At 36.8% G+C, this 15,586-nt stretch overlaps 3 protein-coding genes across 9 annotated transcripts in view; 2 read left to right on the top strand and 1 right to left on the bottom strand.

The window, feature by feature from the left end:
* The window catches only part of LOC106876567 (hamartin), a 34,504-nt gene extending 33,027 nt beyond the window's left edge, over positions 1-1,477 (top strand). For all 5 annotated transcript variants that reach the window (XM_014925165.3, XM_014925166.3, XM_089359027.1 and 2 more), the window contains exons 22-23: positions 703-817; positions 1,238-1,477. In XM_014925165.3, the coding sequence (XP_014780651.1) occupies positions 703-817; positions 1,238-1,398 (276 nt within the window). In that variant the 3' untranslated portion in view covers positions 1,399-1,477. The remainder of the gene's footprint in view (positions 1-702; positions 818-1,237) is intronic.
* Positions 1,478-1,537: 60 nt separating this feature from the next.
* On the bottom strand, positions 1,538-6,659 carry LOC106876570 (small ribosomal subunit protein mS40). Of its 3 annotated transcripts, none has more exons than XM_089359029.1 (6): positions 6,451-6,657; positions 5,539-5,680; positions 4,791-4,885; positions 3,789-3,860; positions 2,613-2,739; positions 1,538-1,624 (listed from the first exon to the last, which is right to left on the bottom strand). In XM_089359029.1, the coding sequence occupies exons 1-6, from the start codon at positions 6,508-6,510 to the stop codon at positions 1,566-1,568; spliced, it is 555 nt and encodes a 184-aa protein (XP_089215155.1). In that variant the 5' UTR covers positions 6,511-6,657; the 3' UTR covers positions 1,538-1,565. The 3 variants fall into 3 exon arrangements, with proteins under 3 accessions (XP_089215155.1, XP_089215157.1, XP_089215156.1); XM_089359030.1 differs by lacking the exon at positions 1,538-1,624 and adding an exon at positions 2,168-2,301; XM_089359031.1 differs by lacking the exon at positions 3,789-3,860 and having other exon boundaries at positions 6,451-6,659.
* A 247-nt stretch (positions 6,660-6,906) lies between these two features.
* LOC106876566 (HEAT repeat-containing protein 1) overlaps positions 6,907-15,586 on the top strand; it is a 44,917-nt gene continuing 36,237 nt past the window's right edge. The window contains exons 1-8 of the mRNA XM_014925162.3: positions 6,907-6,959; positions 9,265-9,416; positions 9,633-9,849; positions 10,669-10,810; positions 10,969-11,070; positions 11,987-12,244; positions 13,531-13,622; positions 15,202-15,462. Coding sequence (XP_014780648.2) covers positions 9,272-9,416; positions 9,633-9,849; positions 10,669-10,810; positions 10,969-11,070; positions 11,987-12,244; positions 13,531-13,622; positions 15,202-15,462 — 1,217 coding nt within the window. The 5' untranslated portion in view covers positions 6,907-6,959; positions 9,265-9,271. The remainder of the gene's footprint in view (positions 6,960-9,264; positions 9,417-9,632; positions 9,850-10,668; positions 10,811-10,968; positions 11,071-11,986; positions 12,245-13,530; positions 13,623-15,201; positions 15,463-15,586) is intronic.

Genomic DNA, 15,586 nt, shown 5'->3' with positions numbered 1-15,586 from the left:
AGGCTTTGTTCTTATGAACTATTTTACTAATATATATATAGCATCATTATCATCATAATTTACTGTCCTCCTTTCATGCTGGCATGGGTTGGATGGTTTGACAGGAGCTTGCTAATCAGAAAACTGCACCAATCCCTGCTGGATGCCCTTCCTAATTCCAACCACTACAGAGTGTGGACTGGGTGCTTTTTTATGTGGCACCAGCAGCAGAGAGGTCAGTAAGTAACTAGCTGGACACGACCCCTTAACTGTGGGGAAATTGTACTGAGGGGCAGAAAAGGTGACATGGTTATATAATGTTCCATGCTGACATGAATTGGGTGGTTTGATAAAATCTGATGGGGCTAAACACTGCCCCAACTCAACTGTCTGCTTTCGTATGGTACCTACAGGTGGATGCTCTTCTTAATGCCAACCTCCTTTCAGCATGTACTCGGTGCCTTTTTCATGCTACCAGCTCTAGTAAGGACGCCATGCAATTCACAGGACTCCAAACCAAGTCGTTCCTTGTCTAAGGATGCCATGGCTGCAGTGAGATTTAACTTTGTTGTCTTGCTATAAGGAAACACTTCTTTCTGTTTGAATATTTTTCAGTTTTTATCTTTCAGAAACTAAACGATTAGAAGAGAGCTTAAGCTAATAAGGTAATTAAGTTGGCTGTAGACTGGACGTCAAGTGACTTTCTCCCTTTATTCTTTACAGGTGAGTGAAGCCAAATTTGACAGCGTTATGAAAGTAAACCAGAATTTACAGTCTCATATCTTAAAATTGCGAGGAGAAATTGTAGTCTTGAAGAAAGAAGCTCTACAGAAAAATGGTAAAGTTTGGTTTTCTTGTTACCTTTGAGGTGTTAAATATCTGTTTCATTGATGTTTTCTATATATGTGTATATAGGTTGTGAGCGTTAGTGGTGTCAATTAACTGTAAGACCTATTTATAAATGTTCTAAAATATACACAGCCTTGGTTTTTTTATCTCATTACGTAAAGTAAATCCTTTTTTATATATATATATATATATATATATCTCCTTGTTTAGTGTCCACTTTCCATGGTGGCATGGGTTGGACAGTGTGAAAGGCCAGCTAGAGAACTGTCTGTTTTGGTCTGGTTTCTACAGCTGGATGCCCTTCCTAATATTCCATGTGTTTCATAAACTTTTTAATATGAAATATGTTTAAATGAGAAAGCCATATGTGAAAAGATGTATTTTAAAACAAAACTTCTCTTCTTTACAGAATATTTGCCAGAATCAATGATAAAAGAAACAGCTTTATCAAGTGAGATTGTTGGAGTGAACAGCTTAACTAATAACCTGCCGCCATTAGATACTGCAGAGATGCAACTGGACAGTTCGATGTTACGAAACCCTACAACTCCTGGTATTTCAATAGTATGATTAGTAGTGGGGTGGGGGGAGAAAACAAAAAAAAAAACAATATTCTATTATATAATAAATTATTATTAGTGAAGTGAAAGTCTGGCTTTCTTTCTTTTTGTGTTTTATTGCAGGAAATGGTTAAAAGAATGACAGAATATTGTCTAATGGTCGAGAAATATTTATTTTCAATCAATGTAATCACTGTAGTTGTATTTCCGAAATGGTACCGCCATTTCTATTATACCTGTAAGATAAGAGGAATCAGTACTAATAATTTATAATTGATCTGGAGAAGGTAAAATGAAAATTAAGATAAATTATCTAACAATTTTGCCAATTTCCATCTTAGAAAAAAAAAATAGTGAAATCTGTTGACATTTTAATGCTGTACGAACTTTCATCTTTTGTTTTGACTCGATGAATTCTGGAGTTTCTGTGACCACGTGTTGTCTTGTCAACTGTCAGTTGACTTATCGAAATGTGAAGAGAAAGCTAATGGGTTGTGCGTGCGTGCTTGTTCTTGTTTGTTTGTGTGTGTGTGCGTGCGTGCATGCTTGTTCCTCTGTGTACAAGCATGCATAACCCATTAGCTTTCTCTTCCCATTTCAATACGTCAACTGACAGTTACCATGACAACATGTAGTCACAGAAACTACCGAATTCATTGTTTACATTTTTCAAGCCAAAACAAAGGATCGCCCAAACTTTTCGTAATCTATCCTCCTGGAGTCGATCAAGGAGTAAGGTTGATGCAATTGACTGTCGCATCCCTTCAAAAACTGCTGGTGCTCTGCCAAAATTTGAAACCATTATTTATTAAGGCAGCACACTGGCAGAACTGTTAACATGCCAGACGAAATGTTTAGTGACATTCCATTCATCTCTAGATTCTGAGTTCAAATCAAACGTCAAGCGTTGTGCCTACAGTAGAAAGGATTATTATTATAAAGGTTGAAAAGTTGGAGCATCAAACAATCTATCAGTTTGCAATATCAAGGCCACCTTCAAGCTAAATCTATCAGTATTAGTTCTGCAATTCCTCTTAAAACCATATTGACTAAGATAAGGTTCACTGTGACAATTATGTCAGAAAGACATTTACTGAATTGATGGTTCTGAGAGAACTGTGCTGGGTTTCATCCTTACTACGAAGATTGCTGAATGTACATCTGTCAAAAGTTAAATCCCAATGCAAAAGTAGACATTATTCCAGAGAACACAAAAGAACTTACCTAGATCAATAGCAATGGCTACTTCTATTTGAAGTGTTCTAAATGTTTGGTGACAAATTCCAGTTTTTATTGAAGGAAGAATTTCTCCACTATGTGGACAGATGAACTGTTGCAAAAGTTTCACATTCTTTAACACAAATAAAACACAGAATGAGTAACAAATGTCTCCTGGCAGAAATTGGGGGATTATTGTTCTTAGGCGTAAATCTGAGACATAAAGGTACAAAATATAGTTGGAGTTAGTGACAGAGGTGAAATTTATAAAGGTCTCAATAAGTGGTGCAACCATTTGTTTGCTTGGGTTAGACATATTTATTATTGGGACATTGTTTTATAGCTATGTGTAATATATATACACACATACATACACATTATAGGTTTGGTAGAACCAATGTGGAGGCGCAATGGCCCAGTGGACTGGCAGTCATAGGATCAGTTTCGATTCCCAGACTGGTCGTGAGTGTTTGAGTGAAAACACCTAAAGCTCCATGAGACTCCAGCAGGGGTTGGTGGTGGATCCTGCTGTACTCTTTTGCCACCACTTTCTCTCACTCTTTCTTCCTGTTTCTGTTGTACCCGTATTTCAAAGGGGCCAGCCTTGTCACACTCTGTGTCATGCTGAATCTCCCCGAGAACTATATTAAGAGTACATGTGTCTGTGGAGTGCTCAGCCACTTGCACATTAATTTCACGAGCAGGCTGTTCCATTGATCGGATCAACTGGAACCCTCATCGTTGTAACTGACAGAGTGCCACAAAGGTAGAACCTACAGGAGAGATAGAACTCAATGCATGAAAATATAAACATTTTCATTTTTTAACTGACAGAAAATTATAAAAGTGACACAAGGACCAGGGGTTGCATATGAGGCAAACTTAAGTGCCATGCATGAAATTCTCATCCCTTGGGTCACTTTATATCTGCTTATTAAAGATTATGACATACACATATATCATCATTTTAGCTTTTCCATGAATCAGACAGAATTTGTTGAAGCAAAGTTTTATGCCTGGATGCTCTTCCCGTCACCAACACTCCTCTATTTTCAAGTATGGCAATATCTCGCCATGGAAGACTTGAAAGAACATCACTTTTTTGCAATCATCACATGATGTCAAGACAAGGATACGCACATACACTCACACACATCAATGCTGAAAACAATAAGTAATTACCGTGTGGTGTAAAACAAGGAATTCATCTCGACATATTGGACAGGGATTACCTGTGGCTATGTATTCAGCTCTCTGAAAAAATGAAACGAATCTGGATTCAGTTGATTTCATAATAAGACAATAAACCAGTAAATATAGCCTCTCTCTCACAGTCTGTCTTCTTTCCTTCTTTCTTTTTCCCTCTTCCTTTCTTTTCTTTCTCCCTCCCCCTCCCTCTTTCTGTTTGACAAAAGGCGGTACTCCAGCATGGCCACAGTCAAATGACAAACAAGTAAAAGAATAAAAAGCTGCCATTTTAATCCCAAGCAACGCCGGGTATCTCTGCTAGTATCAAAATAAAACATGGTGTTTATATTTGATCTTTCACTTGTTTCAGTCAGTCGTTGGACTATGGCCATGCTGGGGCACTGGTTCAAAGGGTTTTAGTACTTATGTTTTATAAAGCCTGTTACATATTTTATCGGCCTCTTTTGCTAAAGCTGCTAAGATACTGGGATGTAAACAAACCAACACCAGTTGTCAAGCATTGTTTGGTAACGCAGACACAAAGACATATACACACATGACAAGCTTCCACACAGTTTCCATCTGCTAAATTCACTCACAGAGCATTGGTCAGCCCAGAGCTATAGTAGAAGACACTTGCTCAAGATGCCACGCAGTGGGACTGAATTTAAGACCATGTGGTTGGGAAGCAAGTTTCTTAACAAGAACACAGCTACTCTTGCACCCACCTATATGTATAATAGAGAGAGTCAATTGGTCAGTTTCTTCTTTTGCATTGATTTATTTTTAATAAATAAATTTCTAAAAATGCTGGTGATTAAACATTTCTTTGTGGATTAATTAAAAGGAAAAAAACTTGGCAGAAACCTAATCACCCTCGTACACAAAAACACCATTAGCACGTGCCTAACTTCACTAACACCAAACCAATGGCCTGGTAAAATATGGGAGAATTTTCTGTCACATTGTTGAAAAAAAATTAAAAAAGATATTTACAATGCACTTTTTTCTGGTTGGTGGAGGGTATTGTCCCTTGAAATTTCTTCTGTACAACTCCCACACAAGCTTGTCACCATAGGTTTCTTTGTAGGCTACAAAAGAATACGATCACAGTTACTTAGTCATGGAAACATGTAGCATATAGCAGTAAAACAAGGGCAGTGAATGTAGGAGATTACATGTATGTGTAAGATGTGCAAATGTATATGAAAGCTACAGAGGCAGGGAACGAAGAGGACTATGAGTAGTGTAAGAAGTCCGATGGTTTATTGCAGTGAAACATGGGCAACGAATATGAGAGGGTTTGGTTTTGTGTATATATATTGTGTGTGTGTGTGTGTGTTACTGTCTTCTTATGATCACACGATTGTTGTGAATGAGTATCACCCTCATGCAAGTGATGTCTTCCGTCTGCAATTTTCCATGAAAAACATGTCCAGCCAGGCAGAAATATCACCTTATGTGGAAGCAGATGAAGGATGGTAACAGAAAAAGCATCCAGCAACCATGGAAAAGAAGACATTGACACAATGAAGATGATTTAACATCGAGTGAAAGACACGACTTCTCTGAGTGAAGAACTACACTACAGAGAGTGAAGGACTGCACTTCAGAAAGTTGCAAATATAAAATTTTTAAAAAAAGTTTATATGGCAGTGTCCCAGGATGGCCACAGCCTCAAGGCTGAAACACATAAAGGAATTTAAAAATGTAGAACAATAGAACAATGGAATGTCGAATTTACCATTGCTCTCTAAGTAACGTATACTGGTTTCTGGAGAAGCTCTGATTATTTTATTTGGATATGATTTGGCTGAAGTCTTTGCATTCTCCTTCTGGTGTAATTGACAGCAACTTGTCACCAACCTCTGACTGCTGGGACATATCTGAAAGAAGAGGAAAACAAATCAGTACAGAGAAGATCAGTAAACTCTCACAGTTATAATCAAGACGTTTAATTAAATTCAGTAGAAATTTTATTAGTAAAGAGATTTATACGCGATTATCTGAAGGATAATAGGACGTTGTAAAGTGTTCTTGGGTGTTATACAAGTGTTACAATAATGTTGCAGTAGTGTCCTTGGGTGTGGGCACTCGCATTTTAAAGTTTAACGCCTGTAAATCACAGTTATGGTAAAGATTAACAAGAAAAAAAGTTCGGGCAAACTGGTAGTCTGTTATTTTCCGAGGAAAACAACTACGCAATTCTTGTGGGGGGGGGGGGGTTCCCCTTCCCTGTGAGATGGTGGAGTATAATAGTAAAAATTTACAGAAAAATTATACAGAAAATTCCTTGAGTTTGGATAAGTTTGTATGTCGTGGGTTCTGGCGCTTGAGGCTTGTCCCTTAATGTGCGAATGAGAGAGAGAGAGAGCATGTTTTATTTTTCCTTTCTCTTCAGGAACAACGGATTCCTCAACCTCCTACGCCTTATGAACTTAAACTCACAAAGCTCACGTTTAATATACCAACACAAGCTATTTCAACATATCGAAAGTGGTAAATTAACATTTACGATCGATCTGAAAGATTGAATGAGTCCAAGAAAAGCTGTTCTCGATATTTCAGGGTCAGAACAAACTTGTTTCAGGGTCACGCGTGTACAATCATTGAGGAATATAAAACGTGCTTTAAAATTTATATCGTAAACACTGACCTTTGCACTTGTTAAGAAACCCTTAATAATATTCCTCGAGATGTTATATATTCCTGCCATTTCGGTGGAAGTGAAAGAATCGGAGAGAAATAATTTATATTTGACGTTCGATACCGGTGTAAGCCGAAGGGAGAGAACTCTAACAATCACGTGTGGTGGCAACCTTAAACCACATCTCTCTCTCTCTCTCCCTCCCTCCCCTCTCTCTCTCCGTCCCTCTCTTTATCCCTCCACCTCTCTCTCTCAGGATGTATAAAATGTGGTAGTTTCGTATTATACAATTAAAAATATTTATTTAACAAGTTTTGAATGTCTTCATAAACAGAGAATTTATAGCCTATTTTTCTAACATTGATATTTTAAAAAGATTTTCTGTTAATAAGTTATTTTAGCTCCCAAGGTTATTTTATACTAAAGTGTTGTGTTAAGTTAGCATCATTTACGGTGTCGTCGGGTGACACGTGCGTTTTCCTATGTCTTTAAGATCTTCTTGGACTTTTGTCAACATTGTAAGTATTTCTTCTCCTATTTTTGTAACATTATTTGACTTTTTGCAGTTGGTTTTACATTGATGACTGTCGTATTTATTCGTTTGTTTCGATTTACTGTCGTTGTTGAAACGACGGCATAACTACAGGACCACAAATAAATACAGATAGGGGAAACACCATAATGCATGCATTTTATCTTCACACACGCATAAAAAGCACTGGCTTTAATTCAGGGCTGTTGTCGGACATATACGAAGATATATACATACACAATCTGGTCGGATTTTCTGTTAATAATCCAGAATTGAATAAATTTGAAGATAATACTTACTGTGATAGTTTCATATCAGCCCTGACCGAGCAAACACATGATCAAAATTGTTCTAATGCTTGAATAAATGACCCCTTTATCATTTATTCAAGCGTAATGTTTGTTTTGTTTTTATTTGAGGGATATTTGGCTGCTACTCCTAGATTGAACACGTAGAGGTTGACTCGTATATGTATATTTGGTGAATGAAGTTCGTGCTAGATTTTAATTACTGTTTATTTTCAAATAGGCTATCTTTCGTTTTCGCCTATATATATGCCGCATATATATAGACCCCTTCTCGCAAAAGGGTTAGTTGGTCCGAGACACTTGGATGGGAGTTATTCCTCTGAAGACAAAAGCTTTTACACTTTCGCATATTGACTATTATCAATTAATCTGTAGTCATGCTGGATTACTGAAATCGAATTACTGTATTTACTTGTGTATAAGTTGCGGATCTTTTTTAAAACGGGGGCCACATTTTTCATTAATGTTTTACGTAGTGTTTTTGGTACCGAAAGACTTTCAAACTTCGTATACTTATCTATTTTGTGTTATAGAACAGAAAAATATTTTTATATTCGAATTTATTTCATGTAAAAAATTGTCTTATTTCGATAATTTCAACCAATCACTGACGTCCATTCAGCCGATATACATTAAGTGCCGACTACATAAACAAACGATTCTTCGTTTTATTTGCTTTTTTCATTTTAAATTTGCTTTAACCCTAACCCTAACCCTAACCCTAACCGTAGGGTTTGGGTTAGGGTTAGGGTTAATTGTTTCAGAATCGTTTGTTTATGTAGTCGGCACTTAATGTATATCGGCTGAATGGACGTCAGTGATTGGTTGAAATTACAGAAATACGACAACTTTAACATGGAATAATTTATGGATTTCTTTTTTTTTAAGAAGACTAAGAGAAAAAGATGTTTTATATGACACATTCTACCAGTGTTCCAAGTTTCAAAGTGTTTCGTTAATGAAAAATGTGGCCCCCGTTTTAAAAAAGATCCTAAGTTGCACCTTTCATTGTTAAATCATCATTACCAGCTCACATTTAACGTCCATTTTCCATGCTGGAATGGGTTGCATGATTAGACAGGAATTCGCAAAGCCAGGGGGCGCAACAGGTGCCATAGTCTGTTTTGGCTTGGTTTCTACGGCTGGATGCCCTTAATAATGCCAACCATTTTACAAAGTGTACTGGGTGATTTTTATGTGGCACTTCGATTTTAGGATCTCAATTCTGCTGTGGTGGGCAAGTCTTCTCAAGTGTAGCAATGCACCACATATCTCAGTCCAAAACTTTTTCCTTCATAGTTTATAGCTTTGCCTCATGCAATAAGCCACCTCCTGGTTTTCTCATTTAAAATCAAGTATAAAATAGTATTTCTTGTACATGAGTACACATGACCGGGACCTTTTGAGATATGCTGTGGTTGAGAAGAACCGCAACTGAAGTGAGATCACAGCCAGGCATGTCCAGCCTTGTTAAGAATACCCCTGATGCGTTGGGCGATATGATACGCTTGAGAAGACCTGTTGAGTAAAACCGATATCATAGCTGGGGCCAGTGCCCCCTGACTCGCTCCCGTGCTGGTGGCACATAAAAAGCACCATCCGAACATGGTCGATGCCAGTACCCTCATGTTGGCTCCCATGCCAGTGGCACATAAAAGCACCCTCCAAATGTAATTGATGCCAGGCCTGCCTGACTGGCACGTAAAAAGCACCCATTACACACTTGGAGTGGTTGGCGTTAGGAAGGGCATCCAGCTTTAGAAACATTGCCAGATCAGATTGGAGCTTGGTGCAGCCGCTGGCTCTCCACACCTCAGTCAAACCATTCAACCCATGCCAGCATGGAAAACGGACGTTAAACAACAACTACTATTATTATTATTATTATTATTAAATATGGTAAATCTTCTCAAGTGTAGAATCAAACTTCCACCACTGCAGTGAAAGCATTATTTATTGATTATTTTATTTTCCCTCTTTTAGAAGAATCATGACATCGTTACAACGCCAGTTGGAAAGACTACGTATTCCTGAAACTAAAATCATCCAAATTCAGGAAAAAAAGAAAAAAGCATCTTTATTATTTGACAGAGATGAAGCTGCTCGTTTAGACAAACAGACTTTTTATGAAATCGGTAATTTAATAAATTTATCATTATTGTAATGTGTGAGTTTTGAGTTGAAACTTGTTTTTTGCTTTGTTGAGTGGGGAAAAAATTTGATAAGTTAACCATTTCTGCCTGTTAATTTGTCTGTAATACTTCTTTTCAAAGTCTGAATGTTTGACAGTATTTAATTTTGTCATGTGAAATTGTTAGTGAAAAGTTAAATTTCTACTTTTTATTTGACAGGAATCAATGGTTTACAAGAACTGGAGCAGTTTGATAAAGAATTTTCCAAATTCCATTTGGAACTATTTTCTGAAACATCAGTTCTGTTCAACAGATCAGTACAAAGTACAGAGATTAATAAAAAACTAGATGCCATCATTAAGCGATTCCTGCTCCGTTTGTCTCCTTATTTTCTACTGAAACCTGCTCACAAGGCACTGGAATGGCTTATACAACGGTAAATGTCTTGCAATTATTCTTGTAAATCTGTGCTTAGACTTCTAGTCATTTGTTAGCCCCACTAAAACGGTGACCCCCAAACTTTATATGGTGGTATTTGTTATTGTTGTTTAGCCCAGGTCAGCTTTGATCCAACGGTCCCTGTGGCATATCCATAGATTAACAAATGGCAAAGTGTGACCCACAAACCTATTGCTCTGGCTATACAATGTCTCTAAACTCCTGAGGACTGTTCTTCATATTTCAACAGAGAGGAGTGAACTGTATGAGGTGCTGTGTAACAGTTTAAATATGAACTTCTTCACTGTTGACCCTGTTTCTTCAAGCTTGCAGACTTTGGTATTGTCCACCGAGACAGGAGGCAAGCTGGACTTGGAACCAGAAATGTCCTCTGCATTGTACAAATGCTAGTGATAAAATGTTTGAACTGTAGAAACTGAAAGGAAACCCCTTGTATTGCATAATAGTTGTACAAGCAGTGTCATTCATTTCCAGTCTTTGTTGAAAGCATGTCTGATCATGGGGAAATATTACTTTCTGCAGAAACAGGTGAGGGTTGGGGTCAGGGAGAGCCTCTGCTCATGGAAAATCTACCTCTGTGTTTTCTGTCTGACCCATGCAAGGATGGGAAAATGGATATTAATATAATGTTAGATATCATCAGACTTAACTATATAATAACATTTTATATATTAGTGTTAGATTTAGTTATCAAACATACCATGAAATAGCATTCTGTATCATAGTGTATTAGATTTAGATATCTTCTGTACTGTGTAATAATATTTTATAACATATTCTGTTTGTTTACTTCAAGGTTCAACATAAATTATTATAATGTCAATGAATTGCTGCTGTGTGTCCTGCCTTACCATGAGGATAAACTGTTTGTCCAAGTTGTGCGTCTCTTTAGTCTTGCTAAGAATGATAAGAAATGGGGTTGGTTATCAGGTGTACAAGTAAGTATTTTTTTATCATTATTTCTTTCTTAATTCCACCTAAACATTTACAGAAAAATGTCTTAGTTCACACACGTGTGTGTGTGTGTGTGTGTGTGATTACATACACATAGAATATAGTTTTTGTTATATTTTTCCTGTAATATTTTATTTTTCAGAAAAATGGCATCCATCTTTCTCGTCAGACTGTGATCAACCACTGCCTCAGTGATCTAAGTCTTTTATCTTTTATACAGAATATGGTGTCTGACTATGTTCAGGTAAAGTATCTCTCCTGTTGCTACTGTATCCTCACATTTAGCTTTAAGCATTTATTTTAGACTAATACCTATACTGAGACTCTATTGCTGTTGTAATTAACGATTGTCTAATGAGAAACAACCAACCTTCCCTGTTTGTCTGATGTGAATAGTTTTGTATTGAGATCACATGATTATAGTTATGTGTTGATGTTAATTCCAATGTTTGGTGAGGTGATGGTTGTTATTGTTGTTCTTTGAGAACCAATAACAACCTTCACTTCTTCAGATCTACTTCATCAAGTCTGTGTCCTTCATTTAGTTTTACATTTGTTTTTCCATGACAGCATGGGCTAAACAAATATATTATCTGGGCATTGTTTGACAGCCAGATGCTCTTGCTTTCGCTAGCCCTTACATGTTTTTCAAGTAAAGGTCCCCTTATTCCACACAGCTTCAAAGATACTCAGTGGATGATTTGTTGACAGAGGTGACAACAACAATATATGCTTATATCTGAAGCCATTACTAAAGTAGTGAGCTGACAGAATCATTAGAGTTGGATCTGAAAGGCAGAAGCATCAACTTATATCAGTATTTAGCTTTTGGCAATGTATTTTGGTGAACAAACACTGGTATAAAAACAAAAAAAATAAGTTACATTTTCTTCTGCACTGAGTTACAGACACTCCCTTATTTCTTGCTGAGCTACACTGAACTAATGATTGGCTGTTGTATTCCAAATGTGATACAAATGAATGAAATTTATTCTGAGTTCAATTCTTGCTGGAGTCAGTAAGTGCTACCAACCATTAAGGTTTATCTAATTAACTAACCTCCCCACCACCACTATCCCATCTGTAACCTTTGACTTATGTTACAAATCATTGTTATGGTATTAATTTCACAAATCTAAGTCATTTATATTCTTCTGCAGGAATTTTCAAAGTCACCATCCTCAGAACCTCAGTTACGCCATATATTTGCATTCTACACCCAAGTCATTTGTGGTATCCTTGACCAGAAGGAGATTTCCGAGACTGTTATTGGACAAGTTTTACCATTCCTTGATGAGGGATTGCGTTCAGGTTTTACTGACTACAAAGCCGGTTCCTTAATGATCATATCTATAATATTTGTCCGTTCTAAGCTCACTCAACCTATCTTGGAATCTTTGATTTACACCATTGTTAAAGTAAGTTGACTCTTTTACTTTCTCCCTTGTTATCTTCTTGCTGTTATAACCATTTTCTTAGTTCCAATCGAAGGAAGCTATTTCAAGAAAGCTTACAAATTTCAAATGGAATGTTGGACATTATTGTTGTTCAGTTCTATATTTAAGAGATGGGGAATTATTTACTTTTCATGGATATTTGTCCTCATCTTGTTTGTTGTTAACACAATGTTTCGGCTGATATACCCTCCAGCCTTCATCAGGTGTGTTGGGTAAATTTCGAACCTGGGTTTTTATTCCTAAGGTGGTTAAGAGCACGGGCTACTAACCCAAAGATTCCAGGCAGTGACATGATTAATAATAATAATAATAATAACATTGAAAAATACCTTCGGAATGAGAACCCAAGTTCAAAATTTCCCCAAGACACCTGATGAAGGCTAGAGGATATATCAGCCGAAACATGTTAACAACAAACAAGATGAGGACAAATATCCGTCAAATGTAAATAATTATTGTTTTTACTACTAAACATATTAACAGATTGAAAAGAATTGTAGATCCTGGTTAATTAAGAAAGAAAAGAAGCAATGGCTGATATGAAAATACTTGAGTGTGATGCCTTGTTGGCTGTTATCTAAAGACTCCTGCTTGTACTTGCTATGTTAAGTTATTGTATGTTTGGCTGTATTATGTAATATAAATGTTCTTATGTGTGAATGTGCATTGAAATGTAACTGTTGATTATGTTATTATATTTATATGTATGATCTCGTATAAGGATGTATTTATTGCTGTTGCATTATGTAATGTAATTTTCCACTTTTACCTTTTTTTTTTTTTTTTTTTTACTAGTCCTGGGTATGACTCTAAACTACATCCAGTAGTGGGACCCTGGGGGTGTGGAACCACCTCTTATCCACTATTGCTCCCTGGTCTACTCTGGCCCAGAGTGGTAGCACCTGTAAGGGTCCCAGCTATGGATTAACTAGCAAACCCCACCTGCAACTATTGGATTGGGGTCGGTAGAATGCAGTCATGGTATTCCCTGCGTGGCGTAAGAGGCAGGAGCGAAGGGACTGAGAATCCAATCCTAGTAATTTCATATTCAGCAAGAAAAGACAAGGGGGTGAGAGAAGGTTAACACCAAATCTCACCTTAGTACTAGGGGCCATATGTACCCTTTTTTTACTGATTTAAATAATACATCTTTATGGTTTTGTGTGTATATATGCAGAGTAAGATATGTCTGTAAATCAGTTTTTAGATCTTCTCTTAAATTGTTACTTCTTGTTCTCCTCCTCCAGTTTACAATGAAGACAAAGGCCATTTTTGAAGAAGCCATGTGTTGTCTGGTACTATTGTTCCAAACTCAAACTTTGAGAAGATTGAAAAAAAGGTATAGAATTTTTTTTTCTCTTCATTTAAAATTTAATGTTTTTAGAATCAGTTTAAGTTTCTCAATTTTTAGGATCTTAAATGTTATTGCAGCACTAAAATTTGAAACAATTAATTGAAATACAGTTCTATAATAATAATAATAATAACATTGAAAAATACCTTAGGAATGAGAACCCAGGTTCGAAATTTCTCCAATATGAAGGCTGGAGGGTATATCAGCCGAAATGTTGTGTTAACAACAAACAAGATGAGGACAAATATCTGTCATATGGCGTAGTGGTTAAGAGCACAGGCTACTAACCCCAAGATTCTGAGTTTGATTCCAGGCAATGACCTGTGTAATAATAATAATAACATCGAAAAATACCTGAGGAATGAGAACCCAGGTCCAAAATTTCCGCAAGACACCTGAAGAAGGCTGGAGGGTATATCAGCCGAAACGTTGTTAACAACAAACAAGATGAGGAAAAATATCCGTCAAATGTAAATAATGTAAATAATTAATTGAAATGTTTTCTTTTAAAGTGTTCAGCATTTAGTTTAAGTTTAGATTTAATTAAGTAAATTGTCTGTATAAGTACTATTGTACATGACAATCTAATCAAATAGTATAGATACATCGAAAACATGATGAGTAACTGTCCTACATGTGTCCCTTCATGTTCCTTGCCAAATTCCAGAACCTACAACTGCACAGGCAAAAAAAAAACATTACTTAGAATATCTTGGGAGACATTATGATCCACCACACTACCTGTAAGATGACCAAGAAGACACCAATGGCTACACTGTACACTCCACATCCTGCATTGTTTCGAATCTGAAATTACTGTGGAACCTTCTGGTCCTATATCAATAGGATCTTCTTATCAGAGTCGCTACCTGCATACCTCCTCTCCACAATCCTAATCTTCGCACTTACTGTGTCCCCTCCCAAACCCTTCACTAGTCATAACATGCCTCATCATCATCATCATTTTACATCCACTCTCCTTGCTGGCATGGGTTGGACAGTTATGTAGGGAATATAAATTTCATATGTTGTATCCAATGTAAATTATGGAGACACAAACAGACTAGCAACGGTCATAAGCTTCATATATGATAGATTCACTGGGGCAGCATGTGATTCTAAAACACCAGGAGTAGCCTCCCTTGAACGCCTTGATGGTTTTTGTTACTTGGTGGGGTAACTAACAAGGGAGGTGGTTGCTCTGAGAGTAAGAGTAGGTTGGAGGAAGTCCAGGGGGCTACTACTGCTGCTGACAACAAAGTTCTGTTCCCTTAGAATGAAAGGCAGATTGTGTTTGCATGGTAATGAGACATGAACCTTGAACTCAGAGAAGATTAGGAAGAAATGAAACCAGTATGCTTCATTAGAGCATGGCTTAAGTTTCAAGTCTCCAGTGACATGATTCTAATAAAACTTTGAGATGATCTTTTGTTGCCCTTTTTTTCTTCCTTTGACATAATACTAGCATTTTTATGTTATCACAGTTATTTTCCCTTGACATCTTCCTGTTTAAAACCAGCCAATCCATAATATTTAATGATGTTGAAACTGTGCTTACTTTCAGGGTTTGTAGATATTTGGTCAATTATCAGCAATTGGTACCAGTTCTTGAGAAAATTGGCAAAGATTACAAACTTGATAACTTCCTGATGGCATTATTCCAGAACTTGGTGCCAAAAGCATTATCAAACTGCCTTAAAATGTCCAGTTCTGCAGAAAGTTCTGATGGAAGTATTTCTGCACTAAGCACTCCATTTAAGAGTGTTCTTACTGATATCCTGCGTTATCTCCCCTTGAACTCGTCAACATCCAGTGAAGTTGCATTGTGAGTATATGTTCCATGTGCATGTATATATATATATGTACATATGTGTGTTTATTGAAGTGGTTTTGATTGACATGCATTTTGTGTGTGTGTGTGTGTAATAGTCTCATTAGTGTTATAAAAC

This window comes from Octopus bimaculoides, chromosome 10 (assembly GCF_046866305.1).
Source record: "Octopus bimaculoides isolate indiv1 chromosome 10, ASM4686630v1, whole genome shotgun sequence".
NCBI lineage: Eukaryota > Metazoa > Mollusca > Cephalopoda > Octopoda > Octopodidae > Octopus > Octopus bimaculoides.
Note: the sequence above shows the minus strand (reverse complement) of the source record. Positions and strands in the feature narration are given on the sequence as shown.